Raw genomic sequence first — 28000 nt, 5'->3', positions numbered from 1 at the left:
TGAACAATAACATGAGGAAGTGTTCGGATCAAAGAAAGGCCGCCGTTCAATATCGCATACTCAATATTTAGACATAGTTAGAATACTGAATCTATCCATAATTGTAAACGTAGGTGGTACTTACGTGCTAATAATTGCAGTTCTTCCGTTCAGGTCATACTCATAGTAAAACCGTATGGGTTAGCCCCGTACTGGGAGGAGGAATCATCCAAATCCAACGGTTCCAGTTTGACTTTCTTGGACGAGTTCGGATCATCGGACGGATTTTGGCTCGGATTGACCATCGTTGCCAGGTGTCGATTCATGTGCGAGACAATGTTCGCCAGTACCCAGTGCCCGGTTCGATCCTGTGACACTCGTAGTTTCTTCTCGGATTGACACAGGGGACAAACGACGTACCCAACTAGGTTGCCATCTTCTCCGATTTCAACTGAAACCTGCACCGAACTGACCATGTTGCAGAACTCCACATTTGTAGGCGATCCGTCGCACCTGTAAAATACATTCAAATTTAGCCATTAGTTTAGGTTAAACAAGAAAAACTCAAATAGAATACCGATTGAAGTAGAATGTATGAATTCGCTCAGCCAGCAAGCGACCTTGTTCTTCGAGTGTCCCGCCACCTGCCTCTATGGCCGTGGTCACCTCCTTGCGACGTCGTTCTCGCATCCGGGTTAGTTCGTCCAATTTCAGGTAGCTACCGATACCTTTTTGGCGAAGGTAGACACCGATCATTTTGATTTGTTGCGCCTCGCCGCTCAAAATGTGGAAATTTTGTGGATTGCGATAAAATTTTCCGAAATACTTTTTCATTTGTTCTTCGTCGCTGGCCGAGATGCGCAAAATTTGTGGAATCTCTGAAATGGGAGTGAAAAACTCTGTTTGAAATAGGTAGGTATGTATTAGAAAACAAATATCTTCTATATTAAACAATTTATGTGTAGAATGATTTGAATGCTTATTTACTTCAAAGAAGAGTGCTACCAAGTTTTCCAGGATTTTTATGTTTGAAATTGAAACATTTCGAATCATTCATGAAATCAAATGAATTTACTAGAATTGAAAACTAAATCACCATACTGAAATTTTAGTTTGAAATTCGAGCGAAAGTTTTAATAATGATCCTTGGTATGTTCTAACTTTAAATGAGAACAACAGTCAAAGGTCTTCAAACTTTTCGCGGAACGTACGTTGAACAGCCCTGACATAAGGGATTATCTATTAATCCCGTGGTGATGACGTAGGACATCATTTTCGTCATCCCCTCGTCGTGTCACCCATATTGCATGAGGTTTTCACGATTTTCCCAAACCAGAAGTGGCCATCTTGTATTTCAAAATGGTGTCGGACATCGATCGACATCGTCATCGCCTCATTTTGACCGTTCCGAAAATACTCATTGCATGCGTTTTTAACAGTTTTCTCAAACTGGAAGTCGCCATCCTGGACTTCAAAATGGCGTCGGACATCGATTTTCGTCATCGTGCCCGTTCCGAGTATACCCATATTGCTTTAGTTTTTTACGATGTTCTCAAACGGGAGGCTGCCATCTTGGATTTCAAAATGGCGTTAGGTGTCGATTTTCATCCCCCGTCGCACTGTTCCGAAAATATCTATATTGCATGAGTTATCAACGAATTTCCTAAATCGGAAGTCGTAATCTTGGATTTCAAAATGGCGTCGGACATCGGTTTTCGTCATCCCCGTTCCAAATACATCCATATTGCATGGGTTTTCAAGAAATTTTAACATCTCGGAAGTCGCCATCTTGGATTTCTTTATTTGGAAATTAGTTTTATATGCCTGTAGTCCAACATTTTTTCTATAATTCTATACATTGATGAAGATGGATTTCTAAATTACTTCTAGAAATCCTAAAACAAATTACCACGTGGTTTATGGATAGCCCCAAACTCACGGTGTCTCTGGTAGAAAACATTAATATAAAAAAATCAGTATCGCTGAAACACCCACCAAATGAAAGCTTAGGCTTTCCCCTTTCATTTGAGACCGGTTTGAAAATGTTCTATCGGGGGGTCCTGAACATTTTTTTTTATTTTAGTAAGAGATAGGTACCATAGGTGATCTTCTTCCACCAATAGTGGAATAGGGGATACAATGAATCGCTTGTACCATATGATGACAACTCAATCGAACCGTAGAAGGCCATGACAAATATTTCCGGACAAACATTTGAAAAGGTGTCGAGAGGTTGAACCCTTTTTAGCTCGCCCACGCAAACTGAAACCACAACCAGAATGATAAGTGTTAACTTTTCCTGATAGTGGTATTGGTGAGCGTGATCGAGTTGATTTGGGCTCAACAGCGTCTTACAAAGCCATTGTTTTACAATGTCGATGTGCCCTTTTCAAATGTTTGTCCATATTTCCATAAAACAAGCTTGTTTTTGTTTTGGAAGTGTTGCCGTTTAGTTGATTATAAATTTAGCAAATAGTAAAATTGTGTATTTTCAATCAAAATTTACTTACTTATACAAAACTAAATTGTTTCCGAATAGTATTTAAATATTGTATTGAAAACAATGTTTAGAAATTTAAAAGATGTTCAATTAACAACCCTTATTTAGATTCAGTTGTATGCTATCGTCTTAAAGTTCAAATATATTTTCATAAGATATTGCTTTTTACGATTAGTAATAAACAAAGCGTTTGAGAAAACATTTACTCATGGATCATTACATTACAAATGGTTTCACAGATTGAACAAACAATTAAATTGGCAGCAATGGTAGGGAAATCGGCTGAAAAGTAATAACCCTGCATTGCTTAAGTTGTCGCGTTCTAAGGTTGTGCTGAAAACCGCTGGGTAGGTCATGACAGTCTAGCAGACAATGCGCATTGTTGATGGGACGTTTTTTGATGGATAGATAAAGTAAAGGAACGAGAATCAAAATAAAACAAAACCTGTTGGAAAGCAAACGTGGAATACAATTTGTGGTATAGAAATCAAATTAAATAGTGAATTTATAACTAATCTCATTCAAATAACGTGTAAATCATTAGTTTCCGTGAGCATTATTGCCGGTAAATTGTTAAAACTATCTAACTAGAACTATAAATTAAAAATAACATGCTATCTATTCTAGGGATCTTAAAACGTGTACGAAGAGGTTAAATAGTAAAAAATAATTGAGCTTAAACTAAGGGTTTAACGTCTACTTAGCCTAGTTGAATTATAGCGTGAGTAACTATAACCTTTATATGTACAATTATTGGAAAATACCTAATTGGAATACTATATACAGCAGAAAATATCAACTAGTGCACTCCGACTGAACACTGGTGGCAGGAGGTCCTAGAATCTAAACTATCAATTGTAAGTACAATGTTAAAACTCATAGAATCAGGCTAATGACAAAAATTTGAATTACAGTTTTAGCTGCTATTAAGCTGCTCAGAAAAGGTGGTGCGAGTTTCTAAAAGAAAATCCGAACAAACTAAAAAATTGATAATCGGATAACCTCAAACACGATGGTGAAATCAGGCAACTTTACGTTAACTCCCTGTGGTGTTTGCTCAGACACCTCGGATACCAATGAAGGTATGGTAGGATGTGACGCATGTGACCTTTGGTTTCATTTTCGATGCGTAGCTGTGTCGGACGAGTTCCTTGCAGATTTGGACAAATGGTTCTGTCCATCTGAGCTCTGTCAGAAAGCTGGAGAAGAATTCACCAAGAAGCGAGATGAGCGAAAAAAAGGTACAAAAACAAAGGGATCGAAGTCATTGGCACCCGAAGAATCAGATAAATCCAGCGTGAAATCTGACCGTCCGTCGGGATCGACATTGGAAAAGCGTCTGAAGGCATTAGAGAAGGAGCAGAGAGCCAAGGAACGGGAGATGGAGGAAGAGCGGATCTTGAGGGAAAAACGGATGGAAATGGATCGGATTCTGAAGGAGAGGCAGCTGAAAATCGAGAACGAATTAAGGGAAAAAGAAATGCTGCTCGAAAAGGAGATGCTAGAGCAAGCACTTCGCGACGAGAAAGCCCATGCTGATCGTATGCAACAGATGCGAGAATCGTATCAAAATGCGATCAAAGGAGTTAAAAGCATGACGATGACAACCCTTGGCGTTGAATCGAAGTTCGAGAATGTTGAAGAGAAGATATTTGATGCAGGAGAAGGTCGATCGTCGCAGCAAAAGTTGTTGAAGACTCCCTTGCGTAATCCAGGCGTTTCATTTCGGTCGGGTCCGGAAAAGCACAAGAAGTCGGTGGAGAAAAATAGCCATCGTGCTGAAAAGTCTGAAGAAAGTTCGGAAGAAGAGTACAATTCCATCAACGAAAGCAGTGATGAAGAATCCAACGATGCCTATGGCAATTCGGAGACCTCATCGGAAGAAAACCAAGGAGAATCACAGTACGAATCGGAGAAATCAACATCGTCCGAAGACAATTTGCGCCGGAGGAAAAAGCGAGTGCCACACGGGCTGGGGCGGCAACTGACAACACCAACAAAAGCTCAGTTGGCCGCGCGCAACGGACTTTCCAAGAAGCTTCCTGTATTTACTGGAAACCCTGAAGAGTGGCCGCTGTTCATTGGCAGTTTTGAAGCATCAAATAAAGCCTGTGGATTCAATGATGTTGAAAATTTAGTACGCCTGCAGGAGAGTCTTAAGGGGTCGGCCTTAGAAAGTGTCCGGGGACAGCTATTATTGCCGAAGTCAGTTCCGAAGGTAATTAACAAACTCCGACAACTCTACGGGCGTCCTGAACAGTTACTGCACTGTCACCTGGAAAAGGTGAAACGACTCGACCCTCCAAAAGCGGACAAATTAGAAACGTTCGTTCCTTTCGGAAACGTGGTAGAACAACTGTGCGATCACTTGGAGGCAGCAGGCTTGAAGGATCACTTAGTCAACCCACTCCTCATTCAGGATTTAGTGGATAAATTACCGGCTGGTGACAAGCGAGGATGGGTTCGATACCGAAACAAAAAGAAAACTGTCACGCTGCGGACCTTTTCAAACTTTCTCTCTAAAATAGTTGCGGAGGCATGTGCAGCAAACGTGTGTCTTCAGAGCAAACAAGAATATAAACCTAAACAAGTACAGATAGGTGGAGCGCGGAACAAGGAGAAGGGGGCGGTTTATTCGCATAGCGTGACTGAAAATCCAAATAATAGTTCCGTTACCGTTGAAGAACAAAAGCTGAAACCATGCAAGGCTTGCAAAAGAACGGATCATCGCCTCCGTTTTTGCCAGGACTTCAAAGGAATGAGCTTTGATGACCGCAAGAGCATGATTGAAAAATTCAAGCTTTGCGAAGTTTGTCTTAACGATCATGGTAACGCTCCATGTAAATTTAAAATCCGCTGCAATGTGGGAGAGTGCCAGGAGCGGCATCATCCACTACTTCATCCGATGGAAAACTTAGTCGTTTTGAACACGCACATCCGTGTACCGAGCTCCATTATGTTCCGGATGGTTCCAGTTACATTACACTGTGGAACGAAAAACGTCACGACACTGGCCTTTCTTGATGAAGGATCATCAATCACCCTGATTGAACGCTCGCTCACGAATCGTCTGTACGCTGAAGGAATTAAGTGGCCGCTTACCATTAAATGGACCGCCAATGTCACTCGTGAAGAACCAGACTCCAAGATGCTAAATTTGTGGATCACCGCTTTAGGCAATGAAGAGAAGCTTCCCCTTTATGCAGCGCATACTGTAGAAAAATTGCTGCTTCCGAAACAGTCCCTCAAATCGACTGCCCTAGCCACGAAGTATAGCCATCTACGAAACATATCAATCGACTCGTATTCAGACCAGCATCCTGGACTGCTTATAGGTCTAAATAATCTTCATACCATCGCACCTATCGAAGCCAAGATCGGGAAGATTGGAGAGCCTGTAGCAGTGCGATCGAAGCTCGGCTGGTCGGTTTATGGTCCTACGTCAGAACGAAAAGAGAGTGCAGAAATCGTTGGACATCATCATGGAATCAGTAATGAGGATCTTTACAATCTACTGAAGGAACATTACGCTGTAGAGGAATCAGTTGTAGCGGTAGTTCAAGAATCCAAGGACGAAAAAAGAGCGCGAGAAATTCTTGAGCGAACAACTATCCGAGTAGGTGACCGTTTTGAAACAGGCCTATTGTGGAGAACGGACGACATCTCGTTTCCAGACAGCCTTCCTATGGCATTTCGGAGGCTAAAACAACTAGAGCAGAGACTCGAAAAGTCACCGCATTTGTACGAAAAGATCAGAGAATTAATTGATGATTATCAGCAAAAAGGATACGCTCATTTGGCTACGACGAAGGAATTGACCGACACCGACCCACAAAAGAGATGGTATCTTCCGTTGAACTACGTACAAAACCCGAAGAAACCCACAAAAATTCGGCTGGTATGGGACGCTGCGGCTACGGTGAACGGTATATCCCTAAACAGTCAGTTACTGAAAGGCCCCGACATGCTCACGCCGCTAACAGCCGTACTCAGTCTTTTTCGAGAGCGTCGTATTGCCTTTGGGGCCGACATACGCGAAATGTACCACCAACTACGCATTCGTGAGGACGACAAGCAAGCTCAACGGTTCATATTCAGGAAGAATCCCCAAGACGCGGAGCCGAGCGTGTACATCATGGATGTAGCAACATTCGGGTCCAGCAGCTCCCCTTGTTCGGCCCAATATATCAAAAATCTCAACGCGTCGGAGTTTTTAGTGATGTATCCAGAGGCGGCGGCTGCTATCATTGACAAGCATTACGTCGATGACTATTATGATAGTGTCGACACTGCCGAAGAAGCAATTCGCCGTGCAAAAGAGGTACGTTTCATCCACTCTAAGGCAGGTTTTGAAATAAGAAACTGGGTTTCGAACTCCGACGAGGTTATTCAAAGTCTGGGAGAACGAAATCCAATGCAAGATGTTCATTTCAACGTCGACAAATCAACGGAAAACGAAAGAGTCCTTGGAATAGTCTGGAGTCCAAGACAGGACACCTTTTCATTCACAACCGATCATCGCCCGGAACTAAAACCATTCATAGATGGTACTCGTCGACCAACGAAACGGTTGGTTTTAAGCTGCGTCATGAGCTTTTTTGACCCACTTGGACTTCTAGCACCGTTCACGATCCACGGCAAAATACTCGTTCAGGATCTATGGAGAACGGGATGTGGCTGGGACGAAGAAATAGACGAAGGTGCCCTACAAAAATGGAAACGCTGGACAAGTTTGTTATCGCAGGTGGCAGATATTCGAATCCCTCGTTGTTACATCGGCGATGCTTTTTCAACGGCAATCGAGTCTCTTCAGCTGCACATCTTCATGGATGCAAGCGAGCATGCTTACGGATGTGTTGCTTACTTCCGGACAGTGGTGGACGGTAAAGTGAGGATTTCTCTTGTGACTTCCCGTTCGAAGGTAGCGCCGCTAAAACGCCAATCTATTCCTCGTCTTGAGTTGATGGCGGCGGTACTAGGATCACGTTTGCTACGCACGGTTCAACAACAGCACTCCCTTCCAATACTAAACTATTTTCTATGGTCAGATTCCCAAACGGTTCTTAGCTGGATTCGTTCTGATCAGCTGAAATATAAGCAATTTGTAGCGTTTCGCATTGGAGAGATTCGAGAACACACGAATATCTCAAATTGGCGGTGGATTTCCACTAAAACGAACATTGCTGACGTAATAACAAAATGGGGTCAAGGACCTCCACTAGAATCCAACAGTGCATGGTTCAATGGACCAAAATTCCTTTTGGAGTCTGAAAACCGGTGGCCAGTGGGACTTCTGCCGGCCGTCGATACAAACGAAGAAATGCGCTCATCTGTTCTGCATCATGAAGCTGTGAACGTCGATCCAATCATCAATGTGAATTCAACAAATAAGTTCGTTCGTCTTCTTCGTAGTACAGCCTACGTCATTCGATTCATCGCAAACTGTCGTCGAAAGGCCGTAGATCATCCCATATTTGTGTCCAAGGCTACTCCTAAACAAGAAAGTCTGCTAATAGCGGAACCAGAAGCAGTTCAACAACCACTACAACAAGACGAACTATGTGCGGCTGAAGTTGCCTTATGGAAACAGGCTCAACGCGATGGATTCATGGAAGAATTGAGAATTTTAGATAAAAACCAACAATGTGAAGGAGCTCCGAAAAGAATAGCCAAGTCAAGTCCATTATACAAAATGAATCCCATTCTGGACACCGAAGGAGTTATGCGTGTCGGAGGAAGGTTACAGCAAGCTGAGTACGCTACGTTTGATATGAAGCATCCAATAATCCTTCCCAAGGGACACGCGATTACCAACATGCTGATTCTGCGCTACCATGAGAAGTTTGCCCATGGGAATAGAGAAACCGTGTGTAACGAACTTCGCCAGCGGTTCCACGTTCCCAAACTACGTCAAGCTATTCGTCAAGCAGTGAAGAATTGTATCTGGTGTCGTGTTAACCGCTGTCTACCACAAAATCCAATGATGGCACCGCTGCCTGTGCAGCGAGTAACACCACAGCTACGCCCGTTCAGTTCCGTCGGCATAGATTATTTGGGACCTGTAGAAGTATTGGTAGGCCGACATTGGGAGAAAAGATGGATAGCACTCTTTACGTGCCTAGCAGTACGCGCAGTGCACCTAGAAGTTGTGCATGGCTTAACAACACAAGCATGTCTAATGGCAGTCCGGCGGTTCATTTGCAAACGTGGGACACCAGACGAATTTTTCTCCGACAATGGAACCAATTTTAAAGGAGCATGCAACGAGCTGGAGAAGATTAAGCAAATCGACCGAGAATGTGCTGAAAGCGTGACTAGTTCCACTCTTAAGTGGAATTTTATTCCCCCGGGTACTCCACATATGGGCGGAATCTGGGAACGCATGGTGCGTTCCGTGAAGGAAGCGTTAAAAGCACTAAACGATGGTCGTAAACTTACAGATGAGATTCTACTAACTTCGTTGTCTGAAGCAGAGGATGCGATCAACACTCGGCCGTTGGTGTACCTACCACAGGATGCTATGGAAACCGAGGCAATAACTCCAAACCATTTTCTACGAGGAGTGATGAAGAAGGCTGATTTCATCATCGATGACTCTGCAGACTTCGCTGTGGCTTTGCGAGATTCATACAAACGGTCGCAATATCTAGCAAATCAGTTGTGGCAGCGTTGGTGTAAAGAGTATTTGCCCACCATTAACCTACGATCTAAATGGGTCGAAGATCGAAAACCATTACAGGTAGGTGATTTGGTATTCATAGTTAACGAGGGACAGCGGAAGAACTGGACTCGAGGCATAGTTCACGAGGTATTTGAAGGCAACGATGGTAGGATTCGTCAAGTGAATGTTCGAACGACAAAAGGTATATCAAGAAGGGCTGTTAACAACTTAGCGATTATAGAAGTTACTAGTAAATCCGGCATCTCCGGAACAGGATCAGAACCGGAGTTACGGGCTGGGGTGTGCTGAAAACCGCTGGGTAGGTCATGACAGTCTAGCAGACAATGCGCATTGTTGATGGGACGTTTTTTGATGGATAGATAAAGTAAAGGAACGAGAATCAAAATAAAACAAAACCTGTTGGAAAGCAAACGTGGAATACAATTTGTGGTATAGAAATCAAATTAAATAGTGAATTTATAACTAATCTCATTCAAATAACGTGTAAATCATTAGTTTCCGTGAGCATTATTGCCGGTAAATTGTTAAAACTATCTAACTAGAACTATAAATTAAAAATAACATGCTATCTATTCTAGGGATCTTAAAACGTGTACGAAGAGGTTAAATAGTAAAAAATAATTGAGCTTAAACTAAGGGTTTAACGTCTACTTAGCCTAGTTGAATTATAGCGTGAGTAACTATAACCTTTATATGTACAATTATTGGAAAATACCTAATTGGAATACTATATACAGCAGAAAATATCAACTAGTGCACTCCGACTGAACACTGGTGGCAGGAGGTCCTAGAATCTAAACTATCAATTGTAAGTACAATGTTAAAACTCATAGAATCAGGCTAATGACAAAAATTTGAATTACAGTTTTAGCTGCTATTAAGCTGCTCAGAAAAGGTGGTGCGAGTTTCTAAAAGAAAATCCGAACAAAGGTGGTATAGCGAAAAATAGGTGCTTGTGTCGCGTGATAAGTTTATACACGTATTGTTTTGGGTCAACATTTTGGTTTGCTGATTAGAGGTATGACTGTTAATAACTATAACAAATATAGCCCTATTTCACACCTCTCAATAAATATACTACACTCTGTCAGGAAACCGAAAAGCTACGAAGACAACCGTTCGAAGATTTCGAACCATTCGAAGATTGTGTTTAAATAATCTGTGTCTGCAACCGTTATCAGCAATAGTGGTTGATATTATTGAACATCACATTCTTCGCGACATCAGGATTAAATCCTGGTAAAATATATCGAGCTTGCACGTTGCAGGTTTATTTGTTCAGTAACCAATTTAAACTTTTGAATATAGCACTGTATTAATATAAATTCAATTTAAAACCAACCACACGAAGCATGTAATGATGCGAGAACAAAAATCTCACCAAAATTAAAGGGAAAACGTGGTAGACACAGTACTACCGATAATGCAAAAAGAAAAATTCAAAATCAACAGACTTAACCAACCAATTCAGGGTTTTTTAGAGGTAACACATCTACACTTTGATTTGAACGATAATTCAGAAACTGTATTAAAACCTGTATACCTCTGAGATGAGCCAGCCTCGGGCTGCAAATCTCGTTAAAAAAGATAATAACAATTATAATTAAAACCTGTATTATACTGTAGTAACGTTCAGGGGTTAGTTGATTATGTGACGCCCAAAACGGGGGTTGGCCTGGGTAGTTCGATCTGCAAGCGATGGAGGAGGGTCCCTGTCGATTATCGAGCATAATTCCGACATCATCGGGTCTCAAGGCCGATGTAAAGATACTGGCGTAAAATTGCTGCTTACTGTTGCTTCTGGCGTTCAAAAAAAAAAAAAAAAATGGCAATATTGAGAAAATCTGGAAGACACTGTTGCTTTTGAATAATTTTAGGTGTTTCATTGCTGGAGATTTGAAAATTGTTAATCTGTTCTGCGTTATAATGGGAGATAGTTCAATATTTCCTTGCCCATACTGTACCATACAATGTAGCTGGTCATCCACGAATACTTGGTCACATACGCAAGATGTCCACGAAATGGAAAAGTCTCGACTCGGACCAGCAGTGGAGCAGTTCTTCAATTGTACTGACGATCTACTGCTCATTGGATCACCCGACGACAAAAAAATTCCTTGCATATAACACTAGGTATTGTAAATGCAATTTACAAAAAAAGTTTAATTCATTGATCCAAATAATGTTAAGAAATGGGTAAGCATCAGCAGTTTGATTGTGTGATTCATAGAGATGACCTTAGAATTAATTCGTTTATCATAGGTGAGGATCATCAGTTGCCAACGCCACAGCAAATATGGATTCACTAGCTGAAACTGTCAGAAGCTATTTAAAAAATCGGCATGTTTTGGAAGTGAAATGGGATCTCAGTTTGCTAGCAACTGCAATTTATTGTACTGTTCTGTAAATTATCTTTTTTCAATGAAAAAATGTATTTCAGGCGCTGATCAGGTACATAAAAGTTGTTTTCAAACGAGTATGGCTGATGATTTTGCAGAAAAGCTTGAGAACTTTTCAAAAACGTGGATTGAAGCAGGCTTACGCAATAGCTCGAAGTTCCATATTTGCGCTATCATATCTTGGAGTTTTATAAAATCACAAGAAGTGGTTTGAGCAAACACGGGAACCGACCCAGTGAAACCGTGCATTTCGATTTTCAAGTTGCTTAAAATCACATTAAGGTTCCGGAGAACTCCGAAGCATATGATCGACAGCTTCTTCGAGCTGTAGTAATGTACAATAGTGAGCATTTGTAAACCGTATTAACCGTATTTAATTTATCGATATATCGTGTTTGTAATTGGTTTAAATAAAATGGTATATTCATAGGCATTATGTGCACAAAATTGTATAGATTCTAAAATAAATTTTCAATAAAATGTAATTTATATGAAACATCTAGGAACGGGGCAATATGGTCATAGCCGGTCAAAGCTATCTTATCACAAAAATAGATAACCAAAAATTGCATGTCATTTTAGCAGTTTAATTGCAATATTGTTATCGCACGTGATTTCAATTAAAACTAGAATTTTTAGCTGGTTAAACTTATTTGAACGACTATGTTTGAAAACTGAAGCTCTTAGAACAATGATTTATTGAACTGTCAGCAAAACATACCATTTCATGATTCAAATCAGACTTCAACCCAGTTTTTGTACTAAACTCTATCATACATTATTGTCTTCTTCTAAATTAAGCCTTGCAAATGGTTTTCCAATTAAAATAATAAGATTTAGTATGGTGGCTCATATTGCCCCGTAGGGGGGACCATTTCGCCCCGTATAGTGTAGAGTCACACACAAAATAGTGTTTTTCAAAAATGTTCCCAAAAAAATTCTAAGTAATCTTTTTACCAAAATACAACTGTGGTATGAAAGGAGATGCTGGTTAACTATTCGTAGTAATAGTTCTCATGGCTACCTAGATAAACATGGAAGAAAATGACTGTATGAGCCATAATTTAGAAATCAGTAATGAGAAAACGGCATTGTACTGTTTTGAAAAAAAATGTTCAGGACCCCCCGATAGAACATTTCCAAACCGGTCTCAAATGAAAGGGGAAAGCCTAAGCTTTCATTTGGTGGGCGTTTTAGCGATACTGATTTTTTTATATTAATGTTGTTCTACCAGAGACACCGCTCTCAAAAAATTATGCGTTGTGTAATCTTATGAATTTCCAGATCTGACATTATCTTTCGTTTAGACGAAGCATTGCACAAAATGACTTCATTTTGACAGTCATTAATCGTTTTGCCCCACTTTGCTCTTTATGAGAAGTTCGATCCTACAAAGTTGTCATCTGTACATGTCAACTTTTTGTTCCACCCTAATATGCACCGTTTGTTATTGCTCGCCACCCACCGCACTCACCTTTCGCTTCCCGCTCGATTATTTTAAGCTTCTCATCATTGATCGCTTCTAGGGCGCAGTTTGCCGAATAGCCGCAAAAATCCAGTATATTCATGATGCGCTCCGGAATGAGTCCCACATCGCGCTGGATAAGCATCCAGAACCGTTCCTGTTGGAAACAAAAAATTCCACCATCATCACAAAACAAGATTTCCCACCCGAAAAACCAAAACAAAGATCGAGAAAGCTTTTCAGCCGAAAAATTGCGCGCAATCCCTTCCCGCTAACTCACCTTCACAAGCTCCATCGGAGAGGGCTCGTAGTGTTCCTCCACCGCCCACCAACTGGTCCCGATTCGGTTCAACTTTTCAGTGCAAAATTTTCACTTTTTGCTGTGCTGAGAAATTGAACGCCATTAATCAAACACGGGAACATTGAAGTTTGACATCGAAAACTGCACTTTATCACGCCACACGAACGCAATAAACATTCACTCACACATGGATCCGAATGGTTCTCCATCGGCTCTCCACATTTTATACGCTTCGGATTTGGGCACCAATCGACGCTGTTTTGCGGCACATTCTCAAACATTGGCAAACATTTGGAAACGCTTGGAAAATGTGTTGGTAAGCAGCGGCGCGAAAGCTTCCAAGTGCTTGCGGAGCTTTGGCACGCTTTCGTTTTTTGCCGCCTGCCGCCCAAAGCTTCTACGAACATCGTCATGATGCAAGTCGGGCGGCTTGCGTTCGTTTCTGTGCTTTCAGTCGACAGGAAGTGGGTGGTGGGAGATAAAGCTTTAGACAAATATTTGCACATCAATATTTGTGCAAATATATTTGGTTAGTACACATATGAAAAATAAAATGTACATGTACGTCCTTGCAAATGACAAAAACTGTCGATCTTACCAGGAATGGTCACTCAATCCATAAGGCAGTGGCTACATGTAATATTCCTGAAAGTACCTTTTGTATGAAGCTGAAGGCAAGGTGTGCATTGAAAACCCACTGTATTGACGCAGGAGGAGACTTTTACTGTAAACTTGGATAATTGATAGCGCAAAGGTTGTCTTCCCAATTGATGGACAATGATTCAAACTCCAGTTGCCTAGCAAAAAGCGTTCAATTATGGAATATCCGTACTGGCGGCAAATCAATAAAAAATAATTGATCGTGAGAGATCGATACATCTTCCGAACTTATCGATGCTTTCCATGGATTCGATGAAGCTTCAGTGGAAAGTAAGGGTCCGTCCATTAAGGGACAGCACCTAAGCAACCTGCAGCTTGAAATACTAATAGACAAACGAGCAAACTCTCGAGCTCGCCTGAGCTTCAGTTGAAGCACATCACTGCTAAAGACTCGTCAAGTTCATCTGGAAACCCTCCACTTCCAACTGACAACATGTACAACAGAGAAGAATTTCTTCAAAAAGCTTCCGAATTGTGCGAAAGCGAATCGTTCACGACCATCAGCAGTGGATACGAGCATCAAATTTCGTAGTTATTCACTTATATAATATATAATATAATTTCATAGTTATTCGAAGAGATGGAACAAAATAAGAAAAGCAACAAAAACAACAAGAAAGCAAAAAAAAAAAGTTTGAGAATTAAAAAAAAAAAAACAAGAGAATAAATTATATAAAGCGACGTACGAAGACAAATAAGCATAAGCTACGGGTGTAAACAATATTGTTCGGATTGTAATCTTGTGAGTATGTAATAAAAAATAAGAACAAAGTAACTCATCATTCGTGGTTACTCTATGTTTGGGATGGTTGAATAAATTAAATTGAAATTCAAGGCACAAGGTGTTGAATTACCTTTTGCATTTTTATTTTTTTTATGGTTTATTTTTTTTTTTTAAATATGTGTTCTACTGAAGGATTAAAAGCCTATCGTTGGCAAAAGTTTGAATGAAAAAATACAGATTTTAGCATTATCTAAAGCGAAAATAGGATGATAATTTCTTAACTGCGCAAAATTTGGTGCGTACACGGTAACCCATTCAAACAGAAATAAAAAAATATTAGAATTGACATCATATCATAACGATATTCACCTCACTGAAAACCCTCAAGACCTTCGAGCGAAAAGTTACGTCAGTTCTTATTTTCAATAGAAATTCATTGAAAATTGATTTCTCTCGGTAAAAGGCACGGTGTTCATTTTACCACCCCTGTTCATTTTACCACCACTTCCCCTACCTACACTGCTGCTGGCGTTGGTTTCTCAAGGCATTCCTGGATCTGTTGAGCAATGCCTACAGAACTTACGAAGCATACTCTTCTTCTTGGCATTACGTCCCCACTGGAACAGAGCCTGCTTCTCAGCTTATTGTTCTTATGACCACTTCCACAGTTATTAACTGAGACCTTTCTTTGCCAAAGTTGCCTTTTTTCGCATTCGTATATCGTGTAGCAGATACGATTATACTATATGCCCAGGGAAGTCAGGGAAATTTCCATTACGAAAAGATCGTAGACCGACCGGGAATCGAACCCAAACACCTTCAGCATGGCTTTGCTTTGTAGCCATTCGGCTAAGGAAGGCCCCATTTTCGAAGACACTCCTTTAGATTTTTTTCTAGCATTCTGCTTGGGATTAATATATAACTCCATAAAATCCTTCCAGGATCCCTCCAAAATTCCCTTTTCCTGGTATTTTATCTGGAAATCTAGCGTATTGGGAGCCGTGGGATCGAAGCCCACCAGAACGATTACATTATTTTTCACAATTTTACATCTCAATTTGTGGAAATTCTTGATAAAATATTACCTTAGACTGATAAAAAAATCGTTTTTGTATGTCTCTAAGAACTCCTCCTAAGAACTTTTTTAGAGATTCGTACAGATTTTTTTTTTCGAAACTAATTTTTTTTTTGAAACATTTACAGAATTTGCATCAAGCTTATGATCATTCAGAGTAATTTCACCAGAAACTGCTAAGATTAGCGCAGGATTCTTCTTACATAAATTTTTCGAGGATTAAATCAGAAATTTCACATAAAACATCTCCAAACATTGGTAAGGGAGAGATTCCCCAAGAAATTGGTCCTGGGATTATTCAAAGCAGTGCACCTCAAATATGTTTTGGATGCTATCCTAGAAATTTTCCCAGAAACACATTTTAGATTTTTCAAAGAAGTTCACAGAATACCTCCGATGATTGTGGTTTGTTAAGGCATTTCCCTAGTATATTTATAGCATACAGAAACGAACTAGTCGTGGGCTGAAAGCCTCGTAAATTAATAATAATAATAATATTTATAGTGTTCCTTACCAGTTTTGTTTTTCAGGAATTAATCTAGCCATAATAAGATCTATGACGTTTCATGCACAAATAAATTCTGCCATTTTTTTGTATTTCATAAAAACAAACATTTCAAGAATATTATCGAGCAATTCTCTTTGGAGATGTCTTGAGAACTTCCCAAAAAGTTCTCCGAAAATTCTTATAGAGAATTCGGAAGCTTTCAAGAGTTCTTTCAGTCCTCAAATGTTGTAATTTGATTTCATACAGGAATAACATCCTAAAAGTATCGTATTGATTTAAAAAAAAAAGCATTTGACAAAGTCCCGCATGATCTCGCTATTGCAAAGCTTAGACACCTAGGTTTTCCAAATTGGATAGCTCTATGGTTGCAGTCCTATCTAACGTAGCGTAAGGCGTTCGTCAGTATCGACGGCACGCGTTCCCGCGTAATCTCAATCACGTCGGGCGTGCCGTAGGGTAGCGTATTAGGACCGCAGGTATTCATTCTCTTCATTCATTCTCTTCATCACCTTTGCTTCCGACTAAAATCGAAAAAATTGTTGCACGCGGACGATTTGAAAATTTACAGGGTAATCAAGTCTCATTTGGATTGCTGTGCGCTCCAGAACGATATAGATGAGCTTGTGAATTGGTGCCAGGAGAACGGTATGGAGCTGAATATAAAAAAATGTAAATCTATTGCATTCTCTCGTCGACACTAACGAATTAATTTTGAGTATATGGTCGGATCGGAACAGATCGAATGCGTGGAATCAATACGCGACCTTGGAGTTACTGTCGACAGCAAACTACGTTTCAATGAGCATGTCTCGTCTCCCTCACAACCGCAAAAGCTTTTGCCGCTCTAGGATTTGTTCGTCGTACCACCAATTATTTTTAGGATGTATATGCACTCAAGTTGCTCTATTGCTCATTAGTTCGTAGTATTTCAGAATACGCAGTTTGTGTGTGGTCACCCCATCACACGACACAAATCGTCCGGTTGGAGAGAGTCCAGCGTAGTTTTATTCGATATGCTCTTCGTCAACTACCATGGTCAGATCCCGTAAAACTGCCAGAATACCCAGCCCGCTGTAGACTGATAGATATCGAAACACTGCTTCCAGACGCAACAATTTACAGCGACTTTTCGTATTCGACTTTTTAAAGGGGAATCTAGATTCTTATTAATGTTCGAATCCTCTGAGCAGAATCTCAATAGAGAAACTTAAAAGTAGATGGAGTACCGTGTACCTTTTAATTCCGCTCCTAAATGCTTATCTTTGACAGATACGCGTATTTCGACTACCACTTGCAGTCTTCTTCAGTGTCAGTTACTCGTATCCACTTAGTGGATTATACATTTTTTTCTCAGTTTACTCGTACACATAACTAATCTCTAATAGTGACCAGAGGAACTCTGGAATGTTCTTGTGGCCGAAGTTATTCCGGTGGGTAACTGGGTCAAATCGGGTAAAAACAGCTACTTTGAATTAGTTATCTTTATTTATTTGCAATGACAATCATTTTAATATGCATAATTCATTAACATCCGATATTCAACACTATAAATGAAGAACCGGCTATAGATTTATTGGATACTAAACCTTTTCAATCCTCGAAAAGTATATATCAAACACAATAGTTCATAAAGAGGCGTTCCCATAAGCTTGGTACAGATGTTTATATAAAAAACGGGCACCTTATAATAAATTTGTGGTGTCCCGGAAAATTCGAAAATAATCATTTGTAGGATCAATCAAATGCAGGAAACAATTTGATTCGCTCCGACAAAACTCAAAGATGCTCTCTGGTCTTGATTTTCTAGACATAGAAAAAATATTCGAAAGTATTTGACATGAACGTTTGATTGTAAAATTTTAAAAAAAAACTTTATTTCCCTACAAACCATGTAAGAATAATTTCAAAATATCTGTCTCATCTGTCAATTGTTTCTTCACGTTAATTATCAGAACTTCAACACCGATAGATTTCCTGTAAGAGCTGATGTTACTGAATACACAATTCTGGGACCAATATTTGATAATATTACCACGACTGACTACAAGGAGCACGTAAGTTTATTCATCGCTCAGGTCTCAGAAATAGACATACCGAGGTATAAGAATGGCTAATTAATTATACCAGGGTACAACCGCCAATAAAAGCCAGTGCATCCGGTTTGCTGTGAACGTTCTCAGTAATAGGAGCTTGACTCTGACTTGACGAAAGCCTGCATAGCTCTCATAGGTAACGCAATCATTAGGTGTATGTAGAATCGATAGATGCGTCATCTAGCCGAGCCTATTCGAGCATAGCTTATGAATATGTATAAACAACAAAATTACTCTGGCTGCCGTTTTGAACACTTCAACACAAAACCACCCCGATTTCATCGGGATTCATGTTTGACAATACTTTACGCTGGAGTGGCTAATTTACATCTGTCAGCTACGAGGTATCGGTCTATTATTATTCGCTTCAACATGCAAATCTTCATTTGATTTGCGATGATTGATACTCAACGTTGTCGATCCGATGCGGCTTCAAGTGGCGCTGAAACGCGTAACTGCTGAAAGTTCTGATTTCAACAAATATAGTTTACTCGCCCATTCGGCAGTCATCGATGAAATCTTGGACCGCCATTTAGAACTAGAACCCGGTGATTAAACACCCAGTTTGCCGAGAAAACAATCGAGAGATGTTCCGTGAGCACGCACCGAGATCCGATGGAACAGATTAAACAGGTGGAACATTTTTTAGCTAGAAACCGTGAATGTTAATTTCAACACGCGTACACGTGTATGGGTCCATTTTCTCAGCATTGTTACAGGCGATGCGTGAGTGTTCGCACCGACCGTGGAAATTTTAGGCGCAGTCAATTTGTTCGGTCAAGCGTTGAACAAATGTTGTTTGATGGAGGAATTGGATCGAAATATATTAGTTATGCTGAAAGTTGTTGGACACTTGTTTTAAAGGTTATGCCATGTGATAGAGAAGGAAATGGAAGGAAATGCGACGAATTACATTTGGAACATACAGTGTCCTGTATCAATTTCAACAGTTTAATTTCCATTCTTTAAATGTAGTTAAAAAATGTGCTTTAAATTTGTTCTAGCATGAGTTAACGTTACTCCGCGTTTACTATCTCATTTTGAACTAAATATCCTATGCCATCCCGAGCAGAAGCGAAGTTCTGACCATCAAATCAAGATATTGATTTGATTGACATAAGAGATAAAAGATCTGAAGGTAGGGGAACTTACGTATTCTCGGCAGCTTAAGCCGATGCCGTGCTTCTTTTGTAATTTTCTCGGACATCAGTAGACAAATTCCGTGGTTTTCTATTTACATTTATGCGTTGCTCAATCCTCTATCGATTCACACCGACAGACTTGTCAAAATGCTTTTGGAAACGTTTTTACAACGCTGCGAACATCCCTTGTCAGTGTGACTATTGTCGGCAGCCTCAATCTCTTCGGCAACTTTCCCATAACAACTGCTGGTGAATCTCTTCGGCAGCTCCAAACCAGTCGAATTTTGAGGCGTGCTCATTTGAATTGATGACATCTCCGGCGATATCGTTTGTTTAGTCTCGAAAATCTCGCCAGCGGGAAGCGGGCAGAACAAAGAATCATCTGAATGTTTCCACTGATGTGTTTTGATAGAAAAATACTGTATATTTGGAGTTTGAAATTTGGTTGCCGATAATAGTCGAATGGTGCCGAAGCCGTAAGTCTCCCTATTATCTAAATTAAATTCCTGGAACTTCTGAGCCATAGCAAAATTTGATGTTTGCAGATCTAATGAATAGCTCGCTGATAATGGTTAGATCTTACAAAAGCTAAATATTATATGCTAATGGTATTCCAGGAGTAAATTGTAGATATCATTTTCAGATATTTTATCTCTTATTTCTATCAAGTTAATATCACTTTTAGATACCCATATCAAAATTTGCTATTATTTGCTATTACCAATCGCAACATGATTTTCTACCATCACTTAACTGGTAAAAATAAATTTGGCGTAACATTTTTAGAAGCTGTTTTTGACTTATTATAACAAATGAACAAGGCTAAAATTAGGTTTATTTACTCGTTCAATTATTTTTGAGATTATTGCTCATTGAGGTCACACGGCACGTAATTATAAGTTATAATTTATAACACTTAACATAACATAACGTCATTATAATCACCTCATCGATTTGAAGAAGCAAATCTCAAGTACCACTCTATATATCGATGTATCACTATATTTCTAAATAGGTAAGGCACAATCCGCTAAAATTTACATTGTTACTTTTAATTTTCTTGGTTGGGTGATAGTACTTTTAACTTATAATTAGATGAAAAACCAAATTTAGTACTATATCATTTAATCCCACTAGAGTTTGTATCCTTTGACAGATAGGGTAATAAATATATTTTGGACCCCTATATATTTTGGACCCCCTGGGCCATTTTCCTGCAAATTTCTCAGTTTAAGTCGAAAGACCAACTCAATTCGCATGCCATTTGGAAAGATAGTACTATTCCACACTCGCATCAACCGTGTGTACAAAGAAACTAGTGTCGTGAACTTTGTCGCCCAACCATAAAAAATGCCGGGGGTCCAAAATATATACTTTGAGGGTCCAAAATGTTTTGGTGTGTCCAAAATAATGAAATACAGTGCTTCACAATTCAATTATTTTCGACATTTTTTGGATCCTACATGATCGTAGGGGTATTTTTATCTCGCAGGGGAAGTTTTTCTCTACATTTTGGCATGTTCTTTGACTTGGTTACGCTGTGCAATTAATTAATTGGGACAAAAAACTAAAATCACTTCCTTAGGGGGTCCACAATAGGACCGTTACCCTACGCGTATATCGACCTCAAATGAAAGACCGTCTTCAGTGTCGTGTACTAGAAGTCGAATCTAGTACACGAAACTGAAGACGGCCTTACAGTTGAGGTCGAAATACGCCTATCTGTCAAAAGATACAAACTCTTGTAGAATTAAATTACATAGTACTAAATTCGGTTTTTCATCTACTTATAGGTATTCCACTAAACAGCTCGAAGATTTATTATCTTAACTTATGTCATTATTATAACAGGGAATATTGATAATTAACACACCACCTTGTGTAATTATGACAGAACACGATTACGCATCCCAGCTGATGTATCCGGTTTCCTGTGAATATTCTAAGACAATAATGTTCTATACAAAACGATAAGAATAATTAAGGTGAGCATCTGTGAATAGACAGAAAATGTTCCAATACAGTCATGTAATATAAGTCATGCACACTCTATAGGCAACGCCACTGTTTCATTATAATGAGCTAAAAATAAGTTTCTTGTGATTATTGTTATTGTTTTTCATATTTCTGAGTCAAGGTCAATGTTGTGGAGGCGTATCAATGCAAAATCAACACAAAGTCTCAATGAAAATCATTCGATCTGGAAATTGGGTTCATGTTAACATTCAAGTATCCAACCACTCAGCTGTTATAGCTTAGCTTAGCTTAGACTGACTACACATATCAATGGTTGCTATTCCGTGATTGACCGAAGTCAGTGAAAATGCACAAAGAATCAACTAGAAGTTCGGCTGGGATTGGCCATAATCTTCTTCAGTGTGCATAATTCAGTGCCTCTATTTATACAGGGTCAATAACGGCGCCGGCCTTGCAGTCAGGTGGGATTGGGGGAAGGAATGTTAGTGTGTAACCTTTGCTATTTGGAGACCGTGTTTGCCTCTGCATCTCCACAAAGGTTACTGGGAAGGATGTTTGTTAATGGGGAGGATCGTTGGGTCAAAGAATTCACTTTGATAAGTGATTAGACCATGATAAATAGTTTTTTGTCAAATATAAGTATGCTTTTATGAAAATATAATATTTTCATTTGATATGAACAATTTCCATGTAAAGGAAAACCATGCCGACACTTGAGGTGACGAACCATTCAAAGTTTTTTGAACAAATATCCAAACGCAACACTCCCACAGCTGCCAGGACGAAAGCATGTGTTATCATATTTTACTTATTTGAAAAGAAACAAAAACTCGATTGGCTGGAACATCATAGAACACTCTTATTCTTATGCCGACACTTTCAGTGGCGAACCATCCAAAGTTTGTTGAATAAAGTGAACCTTTCGCAAGTCTACACTTGTAGTGTCGAACCATTCAAAGTTTCTTTTTATAATTACAAAAATAAAGACAAAAAGAAAGGGGTGTTTTGAAAACAAAAAAATGTTAAACATAAATAATTCATGAATTAGAGTTTATGTCGCCACTCACAGTGACGAACCATTCATAGCCTGCTGAAAAATCATATCCACGTCCCACCGTTGTATCGATTAAATGTGCAGTCATACAAATTTTATAGATTAGAAATAGTAGCATGAAACGAGCTCACCAATTGATCCGTCATCCTTGACTGAGCAGCAACAATCCGCATTCAGCTTAACTCGTTTGCTCGGCTATATAAAAGCACTCAAAGAAAATAGGCGCACGACCCGAGAGGAAAAACAACTGACGACTGCTCGGGCTTTCTTGACGCACTGCCAAGGAGCAATCGTCAAGGTCGAAGATCAAACAGAACTAACCGATCGCGGAACTTTTTCACTTCACTCGACCGACGCGCGACATGTTTGATCCTGCCCTCGTCACTCGCTCCTGCAGAAGCAAGCGTCAAGGTCGAAAGATCAAACAGAACTAACCGATCGCGGAACTTTTTCACTTCACTCGACCGACGCGCGACATGTTTGATCCTGCCCTCGTCACCCGCTCCCGCAGGAGCAAGCGTCAAGGTCGGAAGATCAAACAGAACTCTATCCAACTACTCAGCTGTTATAAAACACAAAATCGAAAGCTCCAGCTCAGAATCCTTCAGAACGCTGTGTACAAAATGACCGCTGAAATTCTATTTTTTTTTTTGTTTTTCTTAGGTCTGTAGGTTAGACATGGATCTGATTTTTGATCATAATTTGTCATTTGATGGGTATTAATACCGTCATGACTTGTTGAGATAATTGAAAAATAAACTCAAACGGATCTTTGGATACTATCCTGCAGGGCTGCAGGAATTCCTTGAAGAATTTTGTGTAGGAATGATCAGATTAATTACTGGAATGATTACTGTATTATCTGGTGTTTAATCTTCAATGAACTTTTGAATTGAAGATTTTACCTTAGAAACTACTACATAAGTTGTTTGGAAGAGCTGCAGGCATCCTTGACTGAAATGCTGGAGAAATTCCTGGAGAAACTCATGAAGAACTCCAGGTTAAAAAAATTGCGGAATTTCTGGAAGAGTATTTTATTATTTTATTGATTCACTCGAATTTTGGGAATTTTAAGAGCAATTCCTGGGAGTATATGTGGATGAATTCTTGGAATTTATATAATTTTGCCAATTATTGGCGTGGGAATTCTTGCAGACCTTCCTGGAAAAATCCCTGAATAAATTTCTTCAAAATCTCTTAAATTAATTATTGGGGTTTTTATTGGAATAAGTCCTGTAGGAATATCCTGAAGATCGCCTATAAAAATAATATCGATGAACAAGTAGTAAAATAAATAAAAGTATTTCTTTATTAAGGTGAATTTTAGCATATTGGCATATAGCTAGCTCTTCACCTGTTCAGTCAAGAAATATTTGAAAGATATCATTAGCTAGTCACTCAGAAATTACTGGAAGAAGAAGCGTTTAAAATGCTCTTAGATTTCCTGGAGCAAATTCTAGAGAAATTTCACTAAGCATCAGCTGGAAGAATTTCTGGGAGAATAAGTAAAGGATAGCTAGATTAGATCCTGGAGAAGTCCCCAAAAATATGCCAGAAAAAAAACTAGCATAATTCCTGAAGCTTTTACTCGAGGAATCTGAAAAGAAATTGCTAAAGATCATGTAAAATCGCGTAATAATCGCGTAATAGTATCTAAAGGTTTGACTCTAGTATAGACTCTAAGATTTGACAGCATGATTCATTGCAAGCAGAATAAGAAAATAAAAGTGAGTTTAGAAATCATTTTGGTATGAATACAGACTTTATAGACCTTCAGTTAAAAATAGAGACTTGCATTAAAATAGAGACCACGTCCCTAAGGAGAGACCTACTACCAGCCCTGACATTATCCCAACATTTCACAAGCGATTTGTCAACAAAGATAATCAAAGAGACCTCAATTTAAGCGTGTGATAGAATTAGTGCGTGTATGATCGATTTCTCTTGATCGATCCCCTTTTCTGCGAATAAAGGTGACAAGATGCAAGTTTATTGGATTGCTTTGTTGACTAGCGTCCTGAAGTAAAAAAGTGCTACGAATCTTTCATTTGGTTGACTTTATTCGCAGAAGAGGAGATCGATGAAGAGGAATCGATCATCTCACATTAGCCCTAATTCACGCTAGCAATCATTTAAGGTGAAAATAAATCGAAGCCAAACCTGAAATTTTCAAGAGCACGGATCTGGAGAACCCAATATCCGTTTAAGCTGAAAACTTAATCGATTGGTGGTGACTAATCGATTAAGTTTTCAGCTCAAACGGGTGCTCGGTTCTCCAGATCAGTGCTCTTGAAAATTTGAGGTTTGGCTTCGATTTATCTTCACCTTAAGCCTTCATAATTTACTACGGAATTCCTCCATATAGCCCAGGAATATATAGGAATTCATCGACGAACAACTCCAGGGATCATTCAACAGTAATTTATCCAGGGATTATTTTATGCAATATTCTTTGGAATTCAATGTTATTCGATTAAAAAAAAACTGCAAATAAATAGCGATTTAAAGATCAAAAAAAAAAATGTTTGAATGTCAAAATTCGCTGTTCGGTTCGTTTTATAGGCCTTTTCATGTGACAGGTCCGTCTATGCATTTATTTACATTGGTGGAGGACCGGTGCTAACACGGGCCTGTCATTTTCATAAAAGAACTGTCAAAGAGCTTCCGGATCAGCTGATTTGAACCGTCATGTGAAAAGGTCTTTTGAAATAAAAGTTAAATTAATCTTCTAAGGGCCGATTTCTTCATCTTCGCTTAAACCGTAAACCACGTTTACCCAGATGATTAAACTAGGTTTAAGGCCTAAGCGGGGGAATAAATCGGCCCTAATACTCAAATTTTTATTTTCGATCTAGATGTAGTGCTCCGCTGTCTAAAATCGATCTAAGCACGTATCCTCCGGAAATCTAGGGGGTTGGTGTCAGGCCCTGCAAGCCAACCGTAAAAACACATCAGCACAGGAACGTCAACGAGAGAATACGGACCGGAACAATCGGCAAAGACCACAGCGACGAAAATGGACTAGCGATTGGAAACTCGGTACGTGGAACTGCAAATCTCTCAACTTCATTGGAAGTACTCGCATACTCTCCGATGTACTGAAGACCCGCAGTTTCGACATCGTAGCGCTGCAGGAGGTGTGCTGGACAGGAGCATTGGTGCGAACGTTTAGAGGTAATCATACCATCTACCAGAGCTGCGGCAACACACGCGAGCTGGGAACAGCTTTCATAGTGATGGGTGATATGCAAAGGCGCGTGATCGGGTGGTGGCCGATCAATGAACGAATGTGCAAGTTAAGAATCAAAGGCCGATTCTTTAACTTCAGCATAATCAACGTGCATAGCCCACACTCCGGAAGCACTGATGATGACAAGGACGCATTTTACGCGCAGCTCGAACGCGAGTACGACCGCTGCCCAAGCCACGACGTCAAGATCATCATAGGAGACTTAAACGCTCAGGTTGGCCAGGAGGAGGAGTTCAGACCGACGATTGGAAAGTTCAGCGCCCACCGGCTGACGAACGAGAACGGCCTACGACTGATAGATTTTGCCGCCTCCAAGAAAATGGCCATTCGTAGCACCTATTTCCAGCACAGCCTCCCGTATCGGTACACCTGGAGATCACCTCAGCAGACAGAATCGCAAATCGACCACGTTTTGATCGATGGACGGCACTTCTCCGACATAACCGACGTCAGAACCTATCGTGGCGCCAACATTGACTCCGACCACTACCTGGTGATGGTGAAACTGCGCCCAAAACTATCCGTCATCAACAATGTACGGTACCGACGCCCGCCCCGGTACAATCTCGAGCGGCTGAAACAACCGGATGTCGCCAATGCGTACGCGCAGCATCTTGAGGCAGCGTTGCCGGATGAGGGCGAGCTCGATAGGGCCCCTCTTGAGGACTGCTGGAGGACAGTCAAAGCAGCCATTAACGACGCTGCCGAAAGCGTTGTCGGATATGTGGAACGGAGCTCAAGAAACGATTGGTTCAACGAGGAGTGCCAGGAGGTTTTAGAGGAGAAGAATGCAGCGCGGGCTGCAATGCTGCAGCATGGTACGCGGCAAAACGTGGAACGATACAGACTGAAGCGGAAACAGCAAACCCGCCTATTCCGGGACAAAAAGCGCCGCCTGGAAGAGGTGGAATGCCAAGAGATGGAGTTGCTGTACCGTTCTCAAGAAACGCGGAAGTTCTATCAGAAGCTCAACACATCCCGCAAAGGCTTCGTGCCGCGAGCTGAGATGTGCCGGGATAAGGATGGGAGCATCTTGACGGACGGACGCGAGGTGATCGAAAGGTGGAAGCAGCACTACGATGAACACCTGAATGGCGCAGAGAACACAGGCACAGAAGGTCAGGACAGCGAAGGCGATAGCTACGTCAGCACAACGGACAGCGGAAATCAACCAGCTCCCACGATGGGGGAAGTTAAGGATGCCATTCAACAGCTAAAGAACAACAAAGCCGCTGGCAAGGATGGTATCGGAGCCGAACTCATCAAGATGGGCCCGGACAGGTTGGTCGCTTGTCTGCATCGGCTGATAGTCAGAATCTGGGAAACGGATCAGCTACCGGAGGAGTGGAAGCAAGGCGTTATATGCCCTATCTACAAAAAGGGCGACAAACTGGAGTGTGAAAATTATCGTGCAATCACCATCCTAAACGCCGCCTATAAAGTGCTATCCCAGATTCTCTTCCGTCGTCTATCACCTATAGCAAACGAGTTCGTGGGAAGTTATCAAGCAGGTTTCATCGACGGCCGCTCGACAACGGACCAGATCTTTTCCGTGCGGCAAATCCTCCAGAAATGCCGTGAGTACCAGGTCCCTACGCACCATTTGTTCATCGATTTCAAGGCGGCATACGATAGTATCGACCGCATAGAGCTATGGAAAATCATGGACGAGAACAGCTTTCCCGGGAAGCTCACAAGATTGATCAGAGCAACGATGGACGGTGTGCAAAACTGCGTGAAGATCTCGGGCGAACACTCCAGTTCGTTCGAGTCTCGGCGGGGACTACGACAGGGCGATGGACTTTCGTGCCTGTTGTTCAATATTGCGCTTGAAGGTGTCATGCGGAGAGCCGGACTTAACAGTCGAGGCACGATTTTCACGAGATCCGGACAATTTGTTTGCTTCGCGGACGACATGGATATTATTGGGAGAAAATTTGAAACGGTGGCAGATTTGTTCACCCGCCTGAAACGCGAAGCAACAAGAGTCGGGCTAATGGTGAATGCGTCGAAAACAAAGTACATGCTGGTCGGCGGAACTGAGCGCGACAGGGTCCGCCTAGGAAGCAGCGTTACGATAGACGGGGATACCTTCGAGGTGGTGGACGAGTTCGTCTACCTCGGATCCTTGTTGACGGCTGACAACAATGTTAGTCGGGAAATACGAAGGCGCATCATCAGCGGAAGTCGT

At 40.7% G+C, this 28000-nt stretch overlaps 1 protein-coding gene across 1 annotated transcript; it reads right to left on the bottom strand.

The window, feature by feature from the left end:
* Positions 1-63: 63 nt before the first annotated feature.
* Positions 64-13603, bottom strand: LOC5567718. Its single transcript, XM_001657585.2, has 4 exons — positions 13306-13603; positions 13035-13182; positions 557-857; positions 64-492 (listed from the first exon to the last, which is right to left on the bottom strand). Exons 1-4 carry the CDS (start codon positions 13318-13320, stop codon positions 150-152), a joined length of 807 nt encoding a protein of 268 aa, XP_001657635.1. The 5' UTR covers positions 13321-13603; the 3' UTR covers positions 64-149.
* Positions 13604-28000: the final 14397 nt, after the last annotated feature.

This window comes from Aedes aegypti, chromosome 2 (assembly GCF_002204515.2).
Source record: "Aedes aegypti strain LVP_AGWG chromosome 2, AaegL5.0 Primary Assembly, whole genome shotgun sequence".
Lineage (NCBI taxonomy): Eukaryota > Metazoa > Arthropoda > Insecta > Diptera > Culicidae > Aedes > Aedes aegypti.
Note: the sequence above shows the minus strand (reverse complement) of the source record. Positions and strands in the feature narration are given on the sequence as shown.

Excerpts from the sequence above, each read along its gene's own strand:
- LOC5567718 (XM_001657585.2), bottom strand. Across the intron at positions 858-13,034 it reads AATCGAGCGGGAAGCGAAAG|AGATTCCACAAATTTTGCGC; the intron begins GTGAGTGCGGTG and ends CTCCCATTTCAG. Across the intron at positions 493-556 it reads CATACATTCTACTTCAATCG|GTGCGACGGATCGCCTACAA; the intron begins GTATTCTATTTG and ends TGTATTTTACAG.